General features: G+C 42.6%; 1 protein-coding gene across 2 annotated transcripts in view; it reads left to right on the top strand.

The window, feature by feature from the left end:
* Nucleotides 1-24,332, top strand: part of LOC143293651 (5'-AMP-activated protein kinase subunit gamma-1-like) — an 87,921-nt gene that overhangs the window by 46,982 nt on the left and 16,607 nt on the right. For both annotated transcript variants that reach the window (XM_076604778.1, XM_076604777.1), the window contains 3 exons: nt 18,503-18,606; nt 19,237-19,318; nt 20,552-20,610. In XM_076604778.1, coding sequence (XP_076460893.1) covers nt 18,503-18,606; nt 19,237-19,318; nt 20,552-20,610 — 245 coding nt within the window. The remainder of the gene's footprint in view (nt 1-18,502; nt 18,607-19,236; nt 19,319-20,551; nt 20,611-24,332) is intronic.

Below are 24,332 nucleotides of genomic sequence, written 5' to 3'. Positions count from 1 at the left end.
GGGCTAAGGGGAGACTGGGACCACACAGTCGAGTATCGTCCACTTCACGGATGCGTCTTTGGGTGTGTTGCTCCAATTATCTGACCAACTCTGCAAGTGTCGGTATCTTTCGGGCCTGGTTTACGCCGGGATATCATTATGACAGGAAGCGTAGAGTACAGTTTTGTTATGTAGTCTCAAACCAAAATAGACCACCATAGCAACATCCGTCGTCATCGTCATCGTCATCCTCTTCCTTCATCATCATCAGTATAAACAAAACAGTCCCAGAATGTCAGAAAATATCAGAAAAAACAAACAAACAAAAAAACTAGCAGGGTGCGAGTATATGTGGAAGCCGGTCGCAGGATCGCACTGTCGAGAGTTAAGGTACCGTTCGTGTGTGTTTCTCTCTTATGTTTGAAGAGGAGAGGAACAGATTCACGTAGCTTTACCATGGTGTGTGTTTGTGTTTACTGGGTACACGTTTTCCTTCCTCCCGCCCGGCCCCCCTTCCCGTTCCCCGCCGCCCGGTCTTGCTGACTGAGGTGAGCGTTAGGGGCCCGTGGGATGAGGCAACTTCCACAGTCATGCATCAATGATTTATGGAGTTGTAACTCCCACCGGTCTTGTCGAGTCTCCACCATAGACATGTAAACATTATATAATCTCAGTGGTTTCCACCCAACCTTACTCTCCTTCCCTCCACCCTCTCTCTCTCTCTCACTTACAGAATCTGACCTACCTCCTCATTCTCTTTCACACTTTCACACACATATCCTCTTTTTCCCTCCCTCTTTCACCACACACACACACACACACACACATCACATACTAAATGCGCACACACGCTTGTGCATGGAAGCACACGTTACACGCGCGCGTACTCTCTCTCTCTCTCTTGATCGCTCACTTGCTGTCTCTCCCTCCCTTTCCTTCTTCTCTAGTCTTTTTCTATCCCCACTCCACCCGCCTCCCCCCTCTCACTTTTTCAACATATTATTATGTATGGGAAATAAGAAATGAAAATCCGTTTGTCTCTGCTTCACCCTGTATACAGGTTTCTTTCTCTCATACACTCACAAACGTATACAAACGAGAAGAACACACACACACACACACACACACACACACACACACACACACACACACACAGAGTATCACATACCATGCTCCCATTTGGCACTTTACCTGCTGAGCAGAAGTAATTTCCAGAGTGTAATTGTTTTTACAGATGAATGTCACGGCAACACGGTAACCTTCATGTCTTCTTTCGTTGCAAACAGCGTTTCTTGCTCAATCCATGTAAATTTTTGTTTTAATCACAAACTGTGATATTGAATTTTTTTTTTTTTTTTTTTTTTTTTTTTTTTTTAGGAGATGTGGCAGTAACTCGGCAGAAGCAGCTGTTTGTCAGCAACTCTGTTGGTCGTTAGCTTATGCTCATGGAATTAAGTCGGCTGACAGAAAAATGCAGAGTGAGAGAGATAGAGAGGGGGGGGGCTTTGAAAATCACACAAAACGTGCTTTTTCATCGGTTGACGGATAAAGATTGTGTGTTTGTTGTTGTTGTTGGTGGTGGTGGTGGTGGTGTGTGTGTGGTGTGTGTGTGTGTGTGTTCTTGTGCATTATTTCAAGACTGTCTGGTGAACTCTTGGTTGTCAGTTCCGGTTAAAATGTCTTACTGCAGGTGATGAGCGTGGCGATACCCCGTAGATTCTGATAACAGTTCTGCTGTTATATGTATGTGTGTATGCATGTATCTTTCAACCTATCTATCTGTCTGTCTATCTATCCCGACAGCTTATCCGTATGGAATGACTTTACCTACATGAACCATATTCAATCAGACGTGGACAGAGACTTTAACCCCACAGAATGAGTACTTTTACTCGCAACAACAACGACGACGACGATAAAGACAACAACTAGAATAACAGAAGAAGAGAGGGGGAGAAATGAAGAAGAGATTTTTGTCAGTAAACAGTGCGATTAACCCTACTACCTGGCTGCACCTTTTCTGTGTCAACAATCATTCTGACACGTTACTTTCTCATCTCGGCAGGGGTTGGGTGAAAGGATGTTACTTTGGTCCATGTCCAAGTACCCTGACTCCAGCGCTTTGGAAGTTCTCAGTCAAACAGAATAGAACAGAACGTGACAAAGAGCACATAAGCTGCAGCTTTGTAGAAAGTAACAAGTTTACATGCAGCTTACAGTTCTGTGTGCAAAGATGTGTACGCCATCGCTCGAATTCAGTGTATCTGCCGCCATCGTTTTCGAAGGTTACCGTTTGGCTTGCAGTCTGTTTGCGACGGAAGGTTTGTTTCTCATCTGCTGTTGTTGTGTTGTGTTGTGCATGTCGTTCTGGAAAGGACGAGGGAGTTGGGAGGGGGGAAGGAGGAGGGGTTGATGTGGAGGGAAGGGAGTAGACTGCATGAACGAAGCCAGGTTTCAAGGATGTAGGTGCCAGTGCAGTGCTTACAGAACGATGCCAAGTGGGATTTGGAGGTGGAAGTTCACATTGGATTTTCTTTTTAAATTATGTGTGTGTGCGTGCGTGTGTTTTGTGTGTGCGCGCGCGCGTGTGTGTATATATATATATAAGAGAGAGAGAGAGAGAGAGAGAGAGAGATTTTCAGCTGTTTGCAATAGTCAAAGTTACAAGCGAAAAGTCAGTGTGTCAGGACGCACCCTTGGTAATCGTTTTTATTATTAAAAATGATCAAGTTAAGATCATCTGTCCAACTGTCAGTCTCTGTCTCTGTCTCTCTCCCTCCCTCTCCCTCTCTGTCCATCTCAGTTCATCTGACGGTCTGTTTCTCTCTTATCGTCCCACTCTGTCTTTCTGTCTGCCTGTCTCTGTCTGTCTGTCTCTCTCTGTCTCTCTCTCTCTCTCTGTCGCTTTGAGATATTTATATTTATTGTATTTTTGAGTAGATGCGTTTACCATCGTGTCAACTAGAACTATATTGCTTCTTAGTTGAGCTTCATCCTTCCCCAGGGCAAATTGGATGATGAACATTGCCGACATGTAATGCGTGTGTGTGTTTTTTGGGAGGAGGGGGGGAGGGGTGCGTGTGTGTGTGTGCGCGCATGCGTGCGTGTGAGCGTGTGTGTGTTAAGACTGCGAGCGCATGCATGCCTACTTGAGCGCACGTTAGCGTTTTCTTGTGGAAGATCGCTTGAAATATTTATACTCATAGTGCTAAGTGACATACAAACGAAATTTAGAAATAAAAACATGTTGTTAAACAGATAAATTTGTTTATGACCAGGGTGGTCTGTATGCGAGGATGTTATGGGGTAGGGGAAGAAAGAAAAGATAAGCATTTGGGTCAGACAGGTAAAGATAAGCAATTGGGTCAGAGCACCATGCAGGCATGTTGAACGTCTCGTCAACATAGCAAACTATTAATCTGTTTGTGGACTTGTGTTTTAAAATAAAATGGTATGGAGTGGTGTAGGTTGGGACATGTGTAGAACCAGTCCCCGATATCAGTAAGCAAGGTGAGTGTCAAAAGTTGTTTACAGTCTGGTGGTAGCTAGAGAGAGAGGGGGGTAGCGAGAGAGAGAGAGAGAGAGAGAGAGAGAGAGAGGCTTTGGCTTTGGTCCAACAGAGTGACTGCGTGTTGGGAAAGATGCAAGCAACGAAAGAAAGCAGAAAACAGCTTTGCAAAATGTCAAGTCGACACCCCATCTGACCCGCCCCCCACCAACACCCCCATCCCCTACTCCACTCCCCACAGTATCACCCTCTCCACAACTTCCACGCAACAACAACGACTACAGACAGACTTGAATATTGGTGTTAGAGAGAGAGGTGGGAAGAGGGGAGAGGGGGACGGGAGGGGTGGCCGGGAACAGAATTGTTTTTCGGGGAGCTGGCTGAAAAAATATGCCTTCGTCGTCCCCGAGTCTGAAAAAAAAAAAAAAAAAAAAAAAAAAGCAGCAGCAACGGAAAACAAAAGAACTGAAGGACGCAGTAACCAATATATTCACTGACACTGGAGCTCAGAATCTGAGAATGCCAGTGTGTTTGTGGCGTGCTGATGCTGTTTGGAAACAGATTCTTCTTGCACACTGAGCACGTATAGGAGGTAAACACGTAGTTTCACTGCTGAGCTAGCTGCCAGCAAGTGCATAGAATTTGTTAAAAAAAAAAAGAAAAAAAAAAAGTATAAATTAAGAGCAATCGTTCTCAGCGGTTGTCGCCATCGACTGAACGCCAGTGGTGTACTTACTTCATAACACTGTGGAAGAAAACCAGCGTGTCGTTATACATTGGTTTCTTCGTCATTTCTCATTGTGCGCATCAAAGAGCGTGGAGAGTGAACAAGTGATTGTAGTGAACGACAAGCCAGAGTGAAGGTTGTGCGAGCATGGAAAGGTGGCTGGATACAAGTGCATCTTTTATTTATTTATTTATTTATGTTACGTGTCTGGCATTTTGGTCATGGTGGACAGATGAAAACGATGGCAGTGTGGAATAAACCACTCCGATGAGTGAAATGATGAAGGGAAGTGGTGGTGAACACAAAAGAATGACCGTGAGGATTTTGTCTGCTCCTTTTGCTGCCTTCTGTCCCCGTTTTGAATTGAAAAAAACAACCACCCCACATCTCGTCCTCGTACGAGTTTGTCTAACTTTCTGGTGTCTGTCAATCGCTATTACTCGCTTCACCTAGCGATAGTCATTGTGGACAGTGGTGAGGATGGTGACGAGAAGAAGGGGGCTGGGGGGGATTGCTGTGGATGGGAAAAATCACTGTGTGTGTGTGTGTGTGTGTGTGTGTGTTTTGAAAAGAGTAGAACAGAATACACATATATCGTGAAAGTTGCAGGTCTATGAAGTACAAGACACGAGGCGCGCGCGCGCACACACAGACACACACACCATAACACTACGTGACACCACACCATTCCACACCACACCACCAACACACACACACACACACAGTGGGATAGAGAGATGTGTATCAATTATATTCCACCTCATGACGTACAAATTGACGATCTGGAGATGGCATTAATTCATCACCTGTCCTTATGTTGATGGATTGGCCAATACAATGATTGATGGAGAAGAGAGTTTTAACGTGAGACAGACAGTGCGGATAGGGTAACAGACCGACAAAGTTAAACAAAACCGAAAAGACCGAGCGAATTGGCCGGCCAACAGACAGACGAGACACATTGAAAAGACCGAGCAAGACAACTCTGACGAGATGGGAAGTGGACGCAAGTCTTCTTGACTTCTTCTCATACCAGGTGAAGAAGCCAGCAGTGGTTGCGGTTTGCGGGCCGCGTTCCTGTCGAGCTAAAAACGGAGAGAACATAAATCTGTCGGGGAGATAAGGAAAAGGCAGGGTACGGATTTCTCTCCTCTCGGCCTTTCAGGCTAAATCCGTTGACGGCCTCTTAATATGGAAATGAATTTGCCCCGCTGCCAGCCCATCTTTTTTTTTCTCTCTCTCTCTGTGTCTCTGTCTCTCTCTCCCCGCCCACTCCTCCCCCCTCCAGTGTGCTAATTCCTTAGTGGGAAGTAAAATGTCTGACCCTAGAAACTGTTGGGAAGAAGTTAAAAAACAAGAGAGGCAAGGCCTTCAGCTTTTTATGTTTTGAGTATAATTTCAAAATGTAATGTTTAAGATGAGAAAGATCAGTTTAAAGCAAATTAAGTCCCCTAGCATTAATTACAAAGTAATTTCCCTTCTTTACTATCTGCACCAAAACGTTTGGAAAATAAATAAAACTTCCATGCTTAGCAAAAGAAGTTCCTGTTTGAACAAAAAATGATAATAATGACTGCTCTTGTTGTTGGGTCAGAATATCAGATCAAAGTGCCAAGTTTAGAGAATACAAAAAATATAAATATAACAGTAAATGCAGTTTGCATATAATTAGGCTTCATTTTTTATTTATTTGTGCCCATCCCAGAGGTGCAATATTGTTTTAAACAAGATGACTGGAAAGAACTGAATTTTTCCTATTTTTATGCCAAATTTGGTGTCAACTGACAAAGTATTTGCAGAGAAAATGTCAATGTTAAAGTTTACCACGGCCACTCACACACATACAGACAACCGAACACCGGGTTAAAACATAGACTCAGTTTGTTTACACAAGTGAGTAAAAAAAATTACAGAACCAGAAGGGAAAATAAAAATTCTCTACACAGGTGAGGCAAGGCACTTCATGCGATGTATTCTATGGATCCACATCTGTGATTTTTTATGCGCTCTTATTTAGCGCTTTGTGATGTTTGAAAGCGATATATATATATATATATATATATATATATATGTGTGTGTGTGTGTGTGTGTGTGTAGTAGTAGTAGTAGCAGTGGTTACGATAGTAGTAGAAGTTGTAGTAGTCGTAATAGTGATAATGGTGTGTGCGCGCGCGGGGAGGGGAGGGGAGGGGGAAGAGAGAAAGAGACTAAGCGTTAAAAAAAGAAAGAAAAAAAATCCTGTTCTCACCATAATCAAACAGTACGACCAGCAAAGAATAAGGGAGGGAGGGAAGGGGGGGGGGGCGGCTTATTATTTCCAGACCGTTATATATTATTCATATGCGGGCGCCTGGTTGTTTGGTGGTCTTCTCGATTTCACGTCTGTTCACATTTCCATTCCCTTTTATTATTATTATTATTTTGCAAACAGCTGCGCATGGTTCAGATCATCAGCGTGCGCATGTGAGAGAGAGAGAGAGAGAGGTCGCAGTCGTCAAAACAAAGAATTATAGTGCGCGTTGAAGATGGACAATGATAAACAACAGCCAGCTCTGTGCAGTGCTCTGTTTGGTGGACAGAGGGTAGGGTGAGGGGTGGAGACAGGAGACTGTTGTGAGAAATACAAGGTAGGGTTTTCTCTGTTGATGGGCGGAAAGCATTGAACTTTCAACCTAAGGATTCTGGGTTCGAATCCCGGTCGCAGTGCCTGGTGGATTAAGGGTGGAGATGTTGTTTTTTTCCCCCACGATCATCTCCGCGGTAAACAATTGCGCAGACTTGCCAGTGACTGAACACCCCTTCGAGTGCATATTTGTTTTGTATTTTGTATTTCTTTTTATCACAACAGATTTCTCTGTGTGAAATTCGGGCTGCTCTCCCCAGGGAGAGCGCGTCGCTACACTCCAGCGCCACCCATTTTTTCCTGCGTGCAGTTTTATTTGTTTTTCCCATACGCATGCAGAAGTTCAAATATGTTCGTTAAAGATCCTGAAATCCATTTCTTTGTTCGGTGGGTTAGGGAAGCATGAACATACCCAGCATGTACGCCCCTGGAAAAAAAAACAAACAACAACAAAAAAACCCAGAGCATGACTGCCAACACGGTAGGGTACAACAGTCGCATGCTGTATAGTAAAGGCCTTTTCTCATACCCGCGAATGAACTTAATATAAGAAGAGTCGCAGCCCATGAAAGCAGAAGCACTGGGATAATGTCTACAGGTCAATGACAAGATGATCCTTCAGCCCGCCATTTCAGGTTCCTTCCCACTGTGCTAATGAACTCTCTGCACCCTTTATGCTGTTGGATATGTGGGAGGTTTAACCGTTTTATTCATCACACCACGACGAGTGATAGTAGTGTTCCGTGCTCAGGAGGTGGAGGAGGAGATAGGGGGTTGGTGGAGTTGCTGGCGAGATGATAGAAACATAGGAGAAATTGACGGAGAAGGGGAGAGAGGGAGGGAGGGAGAGAGAGAGGGGGGGATAGAAGAAAGGGGAAGGTGTTCAGGAGGAGAGGGAGGATGGAGTAAGGAAGGGATGGAGATCTATAGCCAGCCAACACCTCTTGTTGGGGGGGGGGGGGGGGAAGGGGGGGGGGACGGGGGGGGGGGAGGAGAGAGAGAGAGAGACAGGGACACAGAGAGAATGGAAGAAAAAGAAGAAAAAAAAAAGATTAAAAAAAAGAAGAAGAAGAGATGAGGTCTGAACAATGTGGAATAGTGGAAAGTAAGATAGAAACTCGGACGAGATGGGTGGTGTGGCAGACCAGACGAATTCCGTGCTAAGCTGTATGGCGGGAGTGGCCATCACAAAAACCGGGAGGGAAACAAAAGAAAATGCATTCATGGCGAATGGTGCTGCTGATTTCTCAGCTTGTCCTTCTGTTTCCTTCATGGGCTTCCTCTCAATATGTTAATGACGCTCTTTGTGTTACTGAATGCATGCTGTGCGCCTGTTGTCTGTGACTTATTCCAACATTGAAAGGGAAGAGCGGTTTGGATTCGTGAGAGAGGAGAGGGAGAGCACTGTAGGAGAGGTGGGGCTACTGTCGGGAAAGGGGTAGGGGGTGGAAGCACAGACTTCAGTGAGTAAGGAAACACACACACACACACACACACACACACACACACACACACACACACACACACACAGATGAATCGAATTGCAGATGCTTGGCTTTTGGCGGGTCCTGGATGGCTATGTGGAATGGAAATTGAGAAAAGGAGGCTGCTGGCATTTGCATAGATCTCTCTACCTCCCTCCCTCCCCTCTCTCTCTCTCTCTCTCTCTATATATATATATATATATATATATATGTGTGTGTGTGTGTGTGTGTGTTGACATCTGTAAATCGCGTAAAATCCACAGCTCTCCCCGAACCCATAATCAAAATTCATGCGTGTGTACCATTGGTTATGTTGTGACATTGCACTCATAGTTTGGTGTCGCACACATCGTTCATTTTGTACCGTATAACTAAGGATAACTGCACGTTTGGACGCCTTGAAACTGACTCTGAAACTCAGCTTTATTTAGATAACATTCTGTATATATATATATATATATATATATATATATATATATATGATATAGACAGCGAATGTTTTACTTTCTGACATGCAATAATAATGCATATAGAAAACCTGTTTAACAGACTCAGACACACACACACACACACACACACACACACACACACACACACACACAGACGGCGCGAAATAGGTACACCTCCTTCTTACAGAGTGATAACGTAAATATTACAAAGGTCTGCAGTGAACAGGATGGATAAGTCTCAATAGTTGAGAGAAATGGCTTGCTAGAATGGGAGCTTCTGCAGTGCAGTGGACAGGCCATGGCAACTGACGAGGTGACGACGGCTTTGTGGCGTTGAGCTGCCATCAAAAGCTGTGTTATGTATTTTGCCATTCAAAAACTAGTCACCAACTTCTCCGCTCGTTTTAAATGAAGACGGTCTGTCGACTTGTCATCCGTCAGTGTATTACGTTAAATGAGAAGCATTCGTCACCTCTCTCTTCCTCTCTCTTGTCACTCTCTGACACGCTCGCTCTCTGTCTCTCTCTCTTGTTAGAGAGTGACGAGAGAGAGAGAGAGAGAGAGAGAGAGAGAATGGATCGGAGAAGAAGCTGGAGATAGGTGGAGAAGAGATAAATCACTGAAAATGAAAACGTTGTGGCATAACACCTTTTTGTGTGTGTGCACTCAGTGATAAATTGTTCTTCCTCTTTCTCCCTCTCCTCACCCCATTCCTTCTACTACTACTTCTCTTCCTCGCCTTCTCCTCCTCTTCCTCATTACCCCCCCCCCCTTCTTTTCCTTCCTCCTTCTCTCTTCTTTTTCCTCCTCCTCCTCCTCCCCCTCCCACACTTCCAATTCTAATATAATGCTGGTCTTGGAAATCAGCTGACTGGATTCTCAAGCACGTCAGGGCGAGTCCAGGTTTAGGAGAAGAAGAGGAAAAAAGTGCGCGCGTGTTTCTTGTGTGTGTGTGTGTGTGTGTGTGTGTGTGTGTGTGCTTCCGCAAACCTATTTCTTTATGTCCATTCTATCTTTTCTTCTCTTTCAGAAAAAAAAAGAAATTCTAATTACATCTTCGGATCAAGCCTATCCTTTTCCCTGTTCTCCCCCTTTCCGCCCTTTCTCTCTTTCTCCCATTCTCTTCCACCGTTTTATTTCTGATCGTTTGGACCTTTTTTCCCGTTCTAATTTCTGCATCTTCTGTTTCGTCTCCTTACATTTTTAGGCTACTGTGTTATTTGGCATCGATTGTTGTATTTCGTTTCCTTCCAGATTCCGAGCGTAGCTTTGTCTGTCTGTCTGTCTGTCTCTCCCTCCCTTACACACACACACACACACACACACACACTCTCTCTCTCTCTCTGTGTCTCTCTCTCTCTCTGAGAGAAAAGAAAGAAAGGGACGGAAATAGAGAAAATGGATCGGGAAAGAAGATGAAGAAGAACATTGGTGGAAATGAGATGAATCAATAAAAAATGGAGTGGTGGCATTACACCTCGTACTTCTAAAAAGATATATTTTTACTGCACACAGTGAAGGATTGTTCTTCCTTCTCCTCCTCCTCCCCCTCCTCTTCCTCCCGCTTCTCCTCCTCCCTCTTCACCTCTCCCGCATCTCCTCATCTTCCTTCTTGTTCCCTCCGCTTCTTCTTTCTCTTCCTCCTCTCCCCTCTCTCCTCCTCCTTTCCCCACACTCCCAATTCTGATAGAATGCTGGTCTTGGAAATTAGGCGACTGGATTCTTAAGCACGTCAGGGAGGGTCCAGGTTAGGAAAGAGAGAGAGAGAGAGAGAGAGTGTGTGTGTGCTTGCTTGCTTTCTCTCTCATACCTATTTCTTTATGTCCATTGTCTCCTCTCTTTCAAAGAAGAAAAATTAATTGTCTCTTGGATCTTGTCTATCCTTTTCCTGACCTGCCCTCCCCTTTTTCCGCCTTTTCTCTCTTTGCCCCATTCTCTTCCACCGCCTTATTTCTGATCGTTTAGACTTTTTTTCCCCAAAACTTTTTAAGGAATATTCTGCATCTTCTGTCTCGTCTCCTAACATCTTTAGGCCACTGTGTTATTTGGCATCGATTTTGTATTTCGTTTCCTTCCAAATTCCTATCGTGGCTTAATATATTTGTCTGTCTGTCTGTCTGTCTCTCTCCCTCCCTCCCTCCCTCCCTCCCCTGTCCCTCCCCTCCCCTCCTTCCCTCCCCTCCTTCCCTCATTCCCTTTCTGTCTTCCCGTTCACCCCCACCCTCCTTTCTCTCCCCCACTCTCTCTCTCGCCTCCCACCCCCTTCACCTTCCGCCTGCGCGCGCGCGCGCGCGCGCGTGTGTGTGTGACTTTGTTCAGTTGGACTCGATTCCCAAAGTGGTCATCCACCTTAGTAAGGTGATAACGACCGACCGTTGAACAGGTCAGCAGAGGTGTGTGGACAGACAGTTGTAGAGGGATGGAAGGGGGCCGGGGGCCTGCAAGACTGCTATTTAAGAAAACGCTGACACCACCCCTACTAGCGTCTTAGTTTTGTGTTGTTTTTCCCCGTTCGTGGGCTGCAATTCCCATGTTCACTCGTGGTCTACAAGTGGGTTTTTACATTGTTTTGTATTTTGTCACTACAGCAGATTTCTGAAATTCGGACTGCTCTCTCCAGGGAGTGTGCGTCGCTACAATAAGAGAGCCACCGATTTTGTTTTTGTTGTTGTTGTTGCTGATTTTCTACCTGCAGTTTTATTTGTCTCCCTATCAAAGTGGATTTTTCTACATCATTTTGCCAGGGACAACCCTCTTGTTGCCGTGTGTTCTTTTACTTGCGCTAAATGCATGCTGCAGACGGGGCCTTCCTCGCCTTACCGTCTCACCCGAATGAGTAGCGTCTAGACCGCCACTCAAGGTCTTGTGGAGGAGGAGAAAATACTGGCTACTGCATGTGGGACTCGAACCAGTGCGCGCAGATTCTCTCGCTTCCTAGCTGGACGCGTTACCACTAGGCCAACACTCCATATGTGTACGACCATGTGGTTTTGTGCCAGCTCGCGAGTTTGTGTGTACGATCCGTTTTTCACTCCGCCAATTATTTGAGGCAGTCATGATCCGTTTTCGGTATGATCGTGTTTCCATAACCCTACTGAGCGTTGACACAGGTTACGAGAATCTTTAACGTGTGTATTTGTTGTTCTGCGTGTGCATACTAACGACTGAAGGGGGTTTGGATACTAAACATGCCACAATATTATGTTGACTTTTGGAGATCGGATAAATCTCCAAACTAAAAACCAGCAAGGCGCGGCTGCCATGGGATTCGAACCCAGGACACAACGATTGAACAATCCAGTGTTGTAACCAGCTCGGCTGTAGCAACCGCCAAATACCATATTTATAATGAACGTGAGCTGCCAGAGTGACTCCTGTCATCGCAACCCCCCTACCCCCCACTCCCCACACCTTCCCTCCCCTTTCAAACTGCAGAAACACTAAGGCTTCTTCACGAGTGATTATAGGATCAGCCTAATAAGACGCGCGCGCGCGTCAACACACACACACACACACACACACACGCACGCACGCACGCATGCATGCACACATTCACACACACGCGCACACACACACGAGCGCGCATACACACACACACACACACACACACACACACACACAGCGAAAGAGAGAGATAGAGGGGGGCGTTGCAAGGTCATTGCCGTTTGAGGTCAGAGACCTGTGTTCAGCTTGCTCGTTTTAACACACATATATACACGGACACACGCACGCACGGACACACACACACGCACGCACGCACTCACACACACCGCAGACATATCGCGTGTGTATTGTTGTTCTTGGAGTTGTAGTTTTCAGGACAGTAATTGTAGCACTCAGGTTGTTAGCTCAGCAAACGCAATGGTTGTTCATCCGTAGGTCGTGTGCTTCTCGAAAGTTGTGTTGGTAGATAGAAAGACTGTGTGCCCCATTCCCTGACAGTGTGAACTTGAGAGCGACAACTGTCGTGCAGTTTCGGAATGAAGTGTGCGCGATGTGATTATTTTCAACATTATGTATTTTCTGTTTGTTTTGTTGTTTTTGTTTCAACCTGTCGTGGGACAGCGAGTGACTTATGTGAAAACATCGCCTTTCAAAATAGTGTTCGTATTTGGTGAGATTTTTTTTTTTTTTTTTTTTCATGTGACAACTTACATTGAAATTTGTGTGTGTGTGTGTGTGTGTGTGTGTGAAAGAGAGAGAGAGAGAGAGAGAGAGAGAGAGAGTTCTTGCGGTTCGCGGAGTGCATTTCTGAATGTATGTGTGCTTGCGAACGCGCTGTCCCGAGCTTGTGCGTGTTAAGTATTGTCCTTCTGACATTTCTAGAATTCCCCGCCAAAGCCAGCTGTGACCAGGAAGGATGAGGTGTGAGCTTCCACTTTAGACACTGACCAGTAAACATGCCGTTAGCACATTGTGTTTGTCAAAGGGGGACGTGTTGGTAGCTAGCTGTCCACCACAAAAGTCACCTTGGTCCAGTTGTGCTGCTCTAGTCGGTCATCTCACAGCTGTGCTCCCCGACTCGCTGTCTTGACATCGGATGATCACTTTTTCTTCTCGTTTCTTTCCTTTGCTAAGACGAGGAAGTACATGCGGTAAATGCACTCTTCTTTCTCAGATTTGGGAAAGCAGTATCGTTTGTCTAGTGTGTGAATTCAACTGTTCGAACGGAAGAACTCCCCGCACTTGTTGAGGAGGAGAACTATTTTGTGTTTGTGGTCACCAGAGACTGTCGAGGTTCTGCTACGTACTGATAGTTGGATCCCGTGCAACTTGTTCAGTGGCATTCAAAGGGCCGAGGGGTGAATGAAACGCCAGAGCCGCTTCTGAACTGACCATTGTTGACTGTTGATAATGATTACCAATTAGTGATCAGAAATCGCATTGAACTTGCCTTCGGAGAACCATTTCCCAGTTGCTGTGCTATTTAGCCACCGTATCTTCGACGAAGACGTGCAAACAAGCTGCGAGTAAAAAACAAAAACAACAAAAAAGAACAAAAAACATCTACTGATCTGTGGTGACCAACATTTTCTGTGTGTTGTTTTCAGTCTGTATTATTCAGGTGTACCAAGTATTAAATCTGCAGATTAAAAAAACCCCTAAAACAACTGAAATCTATGAACAGCTCTATCCATTCGAACAATTTCAGAACAACCCAAGGAGAAACGTACAAGATTTTCTTTCTCCATGCCACATTAACGCGTGTGTGTTGTTTCACCCGATAAGAAAGTAAAAGAGAGAGACAGATCCAGGCTGTGAATAAACATGCCGGAGACAAAATCAATGTGGGGACCTGTGGTGTATCGGGTTTTGGCCTTGCTGATGGTAGGGGTGATCAGACTATGGCGCAACAACCGGCCCTATCTTGTGCGCTACAAGATACCTCGGTGGAAGCAATTAACTTGTGAGTATAGTTTAGTACCTGATGTCTGCACCAACTTGCTGTCGTTTAGTTGGTTGCTTAATGTACTCTTGTTTTTGGTGCTTTAATTTTTTTTTCTTTTTTTCTTTTTTTTTTTTAATTGTCCGGGTGGTTTGTGTGTGGCGATTTATTACTATCGTTTTTTTTTGTCTCTCTCTGATCTCTCTCTCTCTCTCTCTCCCTCTCCCCCCCCCCCCTCAGCCCCCCCCCCCTCCACCCCCCCTCTCTGTCATGTTTGTCAGTCTGCCTCTGTCTCTCTTTCTCTCTCTCTTTCTCATTCACTCTGTCTTTCTGTCTCTCACTCTCTCTTTCACTCGTCAGTCTCTGTAAGTCTACCCCCCCTCCCGCCCCCCCCCTCCCCCCCTCCCCCTCCACTCTCTATCTCTGTCTTTATGTCTGTCAGTCTGCCTCATAATGCTCCATCACTCCCGCATGCTTACCCTATCTTTGCTGCTATGTCATTTGCTCAGTCAAACTCACTCTCTCTCTCTCTCTCTCTCTCTCTCTCTCAGACACACACACACACACACACACAGAATTATGCATGCACATAAGCATGCACATGCGCACAGACATGCACACACACACACATGACATGCACACACACACACACACACACACACACACACACATTGTGTGTGTATGTGTGTGCGCATGCATGCTAATGTGCATGCATGGTACATTGTGTGTGTGATAACCCAAATGATCACTATCAGTGGCTCTCTCAATGCTGAGAAATAGTTAACTGTGACATTACAAGCAGATGAGTATTTGATATATATAGTTTTTTAATGTTGTTTTAAATTCACAATCATTTATGAGAAAGTTCACAATAAACAGTTGCCATTGATTGACAATACATGATATCAGTGTGCTCAACTTGAGTGTACTGATAAATTGTATGGACTGTCTACCAATACTGGTTTCTAGTTTTTCTGTTAAGTTGATCGATAATTTAAAAAAAAAATTGTCAAGTGGTGACTGGGTTTGTATGTCTCTTTGCTTGCTTTCTAAACAGAAACCTTTGTGATTACATTATGTTAGATGCTTTGATGAATAACTTACAACTAGTGAACCTGATATTGACAATGTCTCTGTCTCTAATTTCTCTCTCTCTCTCTCTCTCTCTCTCTCTCTCTCTCTCTGTCCCTCTCTTTATGTATATCTACATGTGTGCATGCTTACTTGAACAGGTTTTCTTGCTTTCGGTTGTCTAGAGGAGAGGGTGAGAAAATAAAAAAGAAATTAAAGTTGTGCTTTGCATTGTAGTCATAGACTGAGATATCTATCAGTCCTGATTCCAGCAGTGATAACAAGTGTCAACCCAATGGAAATGTTGACGCTCATCAGGCAGTTCAGTTCTCCAACTTTAAAAGCACAAGAGTGTATGCCAGAACAAGGCAGTCCATAAGAAAAGAGAGAAAAAAAGGATATGATTATTTTTTTCCTTCTGTATTCCTGGATTGCAACTCTACCATTCACTTGTGTATGGATGTACAAATAGGCTTTTTATGCACATTACTGTTTTACCCTGCCATGTAGGCAGCAATGCTCCATTTTCAGGGTTGCACATACTGTTTATATGTATTGCCTCTATAAATCACGGAACAATGAAATGCATTATATGGGATCTGAAACAGGTGCGTGTGTATCCAGATAAAGGCTGCTCAGACACCAAGCATGTCTGCACAGCTGTTTGACGTGGGAGATTGGAACAGTAATATCCACCCTTAACTCGCCAGGCATGGTGAACTGAACTATCGAACCCAGGACCTTCAATTTGAAGTTCAAACTGAAAATCCATCACTTACATCACTCAGCGTTTGTGCTGGTCTGTTGATGATGATGGTGGCGGAAGTGGTGAAAGAGAGGGTTAACCAGTGACAAGACAGTGGAGTATAGATGTGTAGATGCATATATATATATATTGCTAGCATGAGCATGTATACTTGTGGAGGAAAAGGAAGAGAAGGAACTCAGCATTTTTTGGCAGATTGCAGTGGCAGTGTGAGTGTGTGTGTGTGTGTGTGTGCGCGCATACATATGTGTTACTCGACAGTGTGTGGTGTGTGTGTGTGTGTGTGTGTGTGTGCGTGCGTGCGTGCGTGTGTGTCTGTAGGAGTATGAGATCAACAAGAGAGAGACAGAAACAGAGAGAGAGAGACATCAAACAGAGAAAAGCTACTTGACATTTGTCAGAATTCAGCGAACATGGCTTTATTCTGTCTGACCTTTTGCTTTGCAACTCTACCTCCTCCTCCTCCTTTACCTCCCTTTAAGATGATGGTTCTTTTTTTTCTTTCGTTTTTTCCTTTTTGTTTTTATAATCTTTTCTTTGTTGTTGTTGCTCTTCCTCTTCTTCTTTGTCCTTTTTTTTCATGTAACATCTCATGATCATCTTCTTGATAAAGATATTGTTAACACTGTTCATGTATTTTCCCTTACTCTAGTCTTCCCAATCCAGCTGTTGTGTCATTCTCTCTCACTCTCTCTCTCTTTCTCTCTCTCTCTCCCTCCTCTTCTCTCTCTCCGAGTCTGTGTGTTTCTCTCTCTCTCGCGCGCGCCTCCCTCTCTCTCTTTCTCTCTCTCTCTCTCTCTCTCTCTCACACACACACACACACACACACACACACACACACACACACACTCAATCACTCACACACACAATCTCTCTTTCTCTCTGTCTCTCTGTCTCTCTCTGTCTCTGTCTCTCTCCCTCTCTCCCTCCCTTTCTGTTTCTCTCTTTTTGTTTTCACATACATTCTGTCATCCTTCAAAGTACAGACTGCACCAGATTTGTGAAGACCACATCACACACAAACTTTTTTTCCTTTGTGCTGTCTAACGTGTGGCGGGCAATAAATGTAAAAACTAGAATTGACACCTGTGGCTTACCTTTTGACATTTGTTCAGTGTCTGTTTGGAGGGAAAGGGGGGTGGGGGGTTGTGACAGAGAGACAATGAAATGGAAAGAGAGCGAAACAGAGATATAATGAAAGGAAAACAGAGACAATACACATGCATGAGCAGCACGTACACACGCATGCACGCAGAAGATCTGATGACATGGTGGATTGATTTGCCTCAGTCATATACAGCTATCTTTGCTGACATACATTTGTTTGGTGGGGATAAAGAAAGTTTGCAAGGGATATATCAGATTGAACTTGTATGCTGATACTTTTTTTTTCACAATGTCTGGGCCATAAATACATGTTTTGATAGAAGATAGATATGGCCATATAATGTAACCTATATTTTTTGTTCGAGGCAGCAACATAGTTATTAAAAACAATGTATGTATAATACATAAGTATATGGATTTGGTTTGTTCATTCTGGCATGAGGACTGGATATATATATGTCAGCTATATATGCTATGCTCATTAATGATTAGTTGTGTTCATGCAGGTGTTCAAGAGTCTGCATATTGGCAACAACATGGAGCTAGCTCTAAGGTTACATTTACAATTAAGTATGCAACACATGAGCATTTAAACAGTCAGTTTGCAAATGAATATGGCATACTTTGTCAGACTTATTCATACATGTGGCCTTGGAAGCACATTACTGATTATTGTGTGTGTGTGTGTTTGTGTGCATGCACTTGCATGTATGCATTCATCTCTCTCTCTCTCTCAGTTTGTGTCTAACGCTCACTGTCTCTCAATGACATTAAAGCGTCAAAGTGTCTTTCTGTTTCCCCCCCTCTCTCTCTTTCTCTCTCTGTGTGTCTGTCAGTCTGTGTCTGATACTGATATGTCACATTACCAGTATTATAATGAGAAAGCATGTTCAAATACAGTTTTCAGATGTCAGCAAATTATGGCTTAGTGGTGACCTTTTGGAACCAAACAGAAGCATCAGCTTTACAGACAAATGTTTTGCAAATGTTTTGCAAATGTCATGTTGTATTATTTACTGTAGAAGCAGTCTCTACAATTGCCTTTAGACCTCTGTTTTTGTGCTCCCAAATTCAAACACTCAGCTGTCAGTTGCTGCTCTTTCTCTGTCTCTGGAGTGAGTTCCCTTGTTCACTTTGTAAAATCTCTGCGCCAGTTCTTTCAAGTATATCCTGAAAACTTGCCTTGAAATAGCCTCTCCTCTTCCAAGCCTATGTTTTCTCCTATATGAATCTGTAAGTTGTGTCTTTGATTGTTTTGATTGAGAGTTATGCATGGGTGTGAATGCTTTTCCTTTGCACATTAGATTCAGTAATAAAATGCATTTTATTTTATCCAGCAACTTAACACAAAAGCTGTGCTTTTAGTACTGAATAAAATATGTGCATGCTGTATATGTTTCAGACGAGAACGAAGACCAGATATATAGTAAATTCATGCGAGCGCACAAGTGCTACGACCTCATTCCCACCAGTGCCAAACTTGTCATCTTCGACACACAACTCAATGTAAGTCTGACTGTCTTGTCCTAAGCAACCCCTAACTCTCTCTCTCTAAAAAAAAAAAAAAAAGCATAGAAAGCTTTGAAAAAAACAGAGAGGGAGGGGGGGGGGGACAAAAACTTTATTTGAACTTCCATCCTCAGGACATTGTATAACTTTTGGTTCTGCAAAATCAGTTGTACCACTTAAAATTGTATAAAAGAAATAGTTTCTGCACTTAAGATTCCATCCACACTGATCTCATTTCACCAATCTTCAGTAGTAAAGGGGGTTGGTATAACAATGATGTCACGGAAAAGAATAATAAAACAGATTCATCCTGAGACCTTGTTCCATTCAATTCAGCAACCTGTTCCTTTAAGCGCTTTGTAAGTCTGAATGAAATGTGTCCTCTTCATAATCAGACATAACATTTCAGCAGTTCAAACTGAATTGTGCAAACCATTTCATCTAATCCACCAGTTTCCCTCACTTCATCATTTTCATCCATGCATTTAGACTCCGCTAGGTATGAAACTAAATGTGTCAGTGGTTAACTTACAGGCAGTGTTTGTGGCTTCAAATCTGATGTACATGGTTCTGTCCACAATTGATGATTACTGGGGTGTTGGATTGGATTGATGTTTGTTGTTTCAGGTAAAGAAAGCCTTTTTTGCCTTAGTGTACAACGGTGTTCGTGCTGCACCCCTGTGGGACTCAGTCAAACAGAACTATGTTGGTGAGTGATATATCATATATATACATGATTAATGACTTTTTTGCAAGGGCATGATATTGAATAAATGTAACTTGGTGCTCTGTTTTCACACACTACGTATAATTCATGTACTGAAACCTCATACCATAAACAACCATTTAAGCAAACACACAGACACAGCCTGTAAGTTAGCTTAGCGAAAGAAATATTTGGCAAAATAGATCGTCTTGAGATTGATTTTGAATCTGTTCAGAGTTGAAGTGTTATGTAGACTGGATGGCTGGAGTTCCAGATTTGGGGGGCATTGGAACTAAAACCATGTTCCTCAACTGTCTTCATTTTACATTTTGAAGGTTCTAAGAGTTTCAGTGTGTGTGTGTGTGTGCATGTGTGTGTGTGTGTGTGTGTGTGATGGATATAATGTCTATTATTATTGTTATTATGAATGCTTTTTCAATATATTTCATCACATTTTGTTTTTTGTTTTGACTATTTTCTTTTTATACTGTTTGTTTTGAAGAGATGAGGAGTTGATAAACTTTTCAAATTATTAGATGATATTCTGGTTTTTAAGAATGGTATTTGATTTTGAGTTAGAGGCTTGGACCAAGAAGTTGGATCCATGGCTTGGATGGGATAATTTTGCATAGTTTGCCATTTGATTTTGAATTCCATGTGGGTTTTTTTGGTTTTTTTTATTTGTGTGCACCTATGCATGTGTATATTTCCATTTTTTTACCAGAAGTTTGTTTAACAATTTTCCCAATTTATATAATCCCAGAGACAGCCATTTTCCTTAACTCTCGTAAAGAACCTTGCTGTTATTATATTGCTACATGAGATAGTGTATACAGTCATTGTCTCTACCTGTTAGTTTGTGTTCTTTAATGCTAAAAGTTCCAGTTGGCAGTTTTTATTTTCTCAGGGAAAGATGACAAAGGAAATAGCCTGTCCATTTTATATTCTGCCTGAAACATTGTTAATGAAAAGCCTGCCAGTCTTGGATTTTCTCTCTGAAAGATGTCATTAGAAAAATTCTGTTAAATTTTATTTTCTCTGTGAAGGATGTCATGATGAAAAGCCTGGCAATTTCTATTTTCCCTTTGAAAGATATCTTGACCAATAACCTGACAATTTAGATCTCTGTGAAAGATGTCATGACAAAAAGCCTGACAGGATGGTTAATCAGACTGAGGTTTATATCAACTGGAGAACAAGAATTAAATATGCTAACTTGTACAACTTTTGTTTCAGGAATGCTCACAATCACAGACTTTATTAACATCCTCAAGCAGTACTATAAGGAGCCAAATGTAAGTGAAAGGAATTATTTAATGGTTTGTGTGTGTGTGCACGTGTGCGTAAATGTGTGTGTGTGTGTGCGTGTGCACGCATTCATTTCCTATTTGTGTCATTGATAGGGTTGAGAGAAGCTGATAAGCTGATGATCACATTTGTATCGGTTTTCTTTTGTTTTTTTAATTTATCTTTTTATAAGTTAACATCAGCTTATGTCTGCCTCCTCCACACATTCAGTCATCCTGTTCCTAATGACACCTATGCCCCAAGGCTACCAACCACACACCCTGCCCTTTTCCGGATGCTGGCACTGTGTTTACAGCTTTGATTAGCCTCTCCGTCTTCTGGAACTACTAGGGTGCCAGCGTGTCTCAGATAGGTTCATGGGTGACTAACATATATATAGGTGTGTGTCAGAGTTTGTGAGGCCAGTGTTCTTGATCTCACGACCTAGAAATGAGCCCAACATAATCATTTTGTTGTGAAAATGTCTAGGACCATGTTTATTTATTATTGTTATTGTTATTATTGTTGTCCATTGTTTATTTATTTATTTATTTACGTCATTATTATCAGTAGTGATAATATTATTTGTATTAGTATCCACTGTGTATATTTTGACTGTACAAAATGTCTGTGCCTGTACAGTCATTTAGCAATAAATCAGAAGAATAGAATTTAATCCTTTTTTTTTTTTTTTTTTTTTTTAATTTTCTGTCCTTGCTCACTGTTTTTTTGTTTTGTTTTGTATTTTTGTTTTGTTTTTTTCTTTCGTTTTCTTCTCTTCTGCTCTAGAAAGCATCTTCCGGAGACAGCAGTGGTCCTGAAGTGGTTAAGTTTTGAGATTAAAATGCTCCTGTGCTTTTTGCTTGCCACATACACCCCCACACCCACACCCACGTGTGGCCACACACATGGATATTCCTCAGACCTGCCAACTACTATGGTATGAGTATAGCACGCGGTTCACTGAGCATCAGAATGCTACACTGCTATGCTCATGGTAAAAATGCTCTGCAGATGTCGTCAATAATCAAGCAGTTGTGGTTTTTTTTGTTTTTTTGTTTTTTTTTAAACATGTTTTGTTTGATAAATTAATTGATACCCTTTGTGAACTGAGCTTACACATAAGGGGAAGAAGAAGGCTGGAAACTGCACGCTTGTGATTGTAGTGTAGTTTCAGCCATTGAGAATTGATATATTCTGTGGCTCATGACCACCCTGAGCCAATAGGAGTTTTATTTTATTTTATTTTTTTTCCCTGCAACTTTTCGTTGGTGATGCTTCTGTCAGACTCTGGATTGCTACATACGCTCAAATGGTGAAAATGCTACTCTCAAGTCTAGGGGTTGGCAGGTCTGATTCCTGGCACACAATCTATGTGCATTCCTACCCCTCTGTTTCCCATCCTCTGATTCATATGCTGTACTTTCGACCCCTGCTTGTTATGGACTTGTGTATTTTTCAAACTTTGGTCAGCATTGTTGTTGTTGTTGGGTTTTTTTTGTTGTTTTTTTTTCTGTCGCAAATAATTAACTACCTGGTCATAGTCATTTTCATCTACAACAAGGGGGGTGGGGTGGGGGGGGACTTAAAAATGTTTTTTTTCTTAAGTATACCTGTATACCTTTCGCTCTTTTGGTCAGTGTGTTTGTCTGTCTGTCCTTCATCTTTGTATTTATTTATTTCTCTCCCTCCTCCTCCCCCTTTCTCTCTCTGTGTCTCTGTCTCTCCCTCTCTCTCTCTCTCTCCCCCATCTCTCTGCCCATCTCTCTGCCTCTCTCTCTCTTTCCATATCTGTCTATTTGTCTCTGTCTGTCTCTGTGTGTGTGTGTGGAGAGGGGGTGGGGAGAGAGAGAAAATTTTTCTTTCCTATTTCTTTGGAGTGATGAAAATCACGAGTTTTGTTTTGTTTTGTTTGTTTTTCCTTATTTGTTTTTTCTTCTGCAAGATATGTTTGGATCAATGTTTGACCGAACAAAACAAAACCAAAAAAAAAAAAAAAGGAAAGAAAAACCACTAATTCATCATTCCTTCATCCACTGCTCTTTGTTTTGTCATTATCTGTATCTGTTAGTGATACCACAAGGTTCTGTTGTTGTTTTTCTATCTGTGAGAGAGAGACACAGAATCAGGAACACACACACACACGCACGCATGCACACACCCACACACACACACACACACACACACACACACACACAGGGCAGATTCAGGGAGAGCCGCACACACACTTGAGATATAGACACAAAATATGATTGATCCTTTATCTGTCAGATACCAGCCTATGGTTATCAGACACTCTTCACTGTTGCACCTATTGTTTGATTCTGTACTGTGCTGGTGGGACTTCTTGATTTTGTCTTTTTTTATGTGTAGTGGATTTATCATTGTGTTCTTGTGGGTGTGGGTGTGTTTGTATGCATGCAAGTTTAAGAGTGTGTGAATATGTGCGGCTTGCTTGTTATCTAATACGTCGTGAACAGTTATAGACACACTTTGCACAACACAGAGTTAACCAGTTGGATAAGTTTGTAATTGTGTGTAAAAAATCTCGGGTACTAGCGACTGATGCCATGCTTAACCAGGAAACATGATATGCATTCCAGTATTACAGAACTGTATGTATGGCTATCAACATGCAAAATGCGCTGCTGTCTTGACTCATGTACCTGCTTGTGTGCATTGGTGAACACATCAGTCATCAGCACACCTGCACACTTGCACATGCATGCATGCACTTGACGTCCTGTCTTGTGGGTGTGTGTATGTGTGTATGTATGTATGCAAGCACAGTTTACAGAACAGCACAGGTACCATGGTCTGCTACAAGTATTTGCATGTGCCATGACACACATTCCTAAAACGTGCATGCAATGTGTGCATGCATATGCACACGGACAGACAAACATGGATGCATGTGAGTGCACATGCACACAAACATGTCCACATGCACACAGCAAAACACACAGAGACTTCCTGAACTTTAATACACGCAGAGTCAGTTACAGTTCTACGACCATACACATTCAGAACTGTCAGTATTTATTCTGGAGCCACATACATTCAGAACTGTTATTGTTACTTTGCTCCAGAAACATACATTCAGAAATATTGGTATTAATTTGCTTTGGAAACACATGCATTCAGAAATGTCAGTATTGCTTTTCTTTGCTCTGGAAACACATTATTTGAAAATGTCAATATTACTTTGCTTTGCTCTTGAAACACATATATCCAGAAATTTCACCTTTGCATAACTTTTGTTTCCAATTAATTTTGTTTTGGAAGCATACATTCAGAAATATCAGTAGTTCTTTACTTTTCTCTGGAAAAGACATACATTCAGGAATACCAGTATTACTTTTCTCTGGAAACACATTCAGAAATGCTAGTATTACTTAATTTGCTAGAAAAACAGGTGCATTCAGAAACGCCATAAAACTTTAGTTTGCACTGGAAACAAATACATTCAGAAATGTTCGTATCATTTTGCTCTGGAAAAATATATATTCAGAAATGTCAGTATTACTTTACTTTGGAAACCCATGTATTTGGAAATGTCAGTATTACTTTCCTTTCCTTTGGAAACGCATGTACTCGGAAATGTCTGGTCTTTTTATACTGCTGATTCCGTTCAAGAAATCAGTATATCCATACTGGTCACCTAGAATTTGTTTCTCAAAATGCTGTGGCAAATTGGGCTATGTCAATCAAAATGAGAGAGAGAGAGGTT

The sequence above is a fragment of the Babylonia areolata genome, chromosome 19 (assembly GCF_041734735.1).
Source record: "Babylonia areolata isolate BAREFJ2019XMU chromosome 19, ASM4173473v1, whole genome shotgun sequence".
NCBI lineage: Eukaryota > Metazoa > Mollusca > Gastropoda > Neogastropoda > Buccinidae > Babylonia > Babylonia areolata.
The sequence above is the reverse complement of the archived record's forward strand: the minus strand, read 5'-3'. Positions and strand labels throughout refer to the sequence as shown.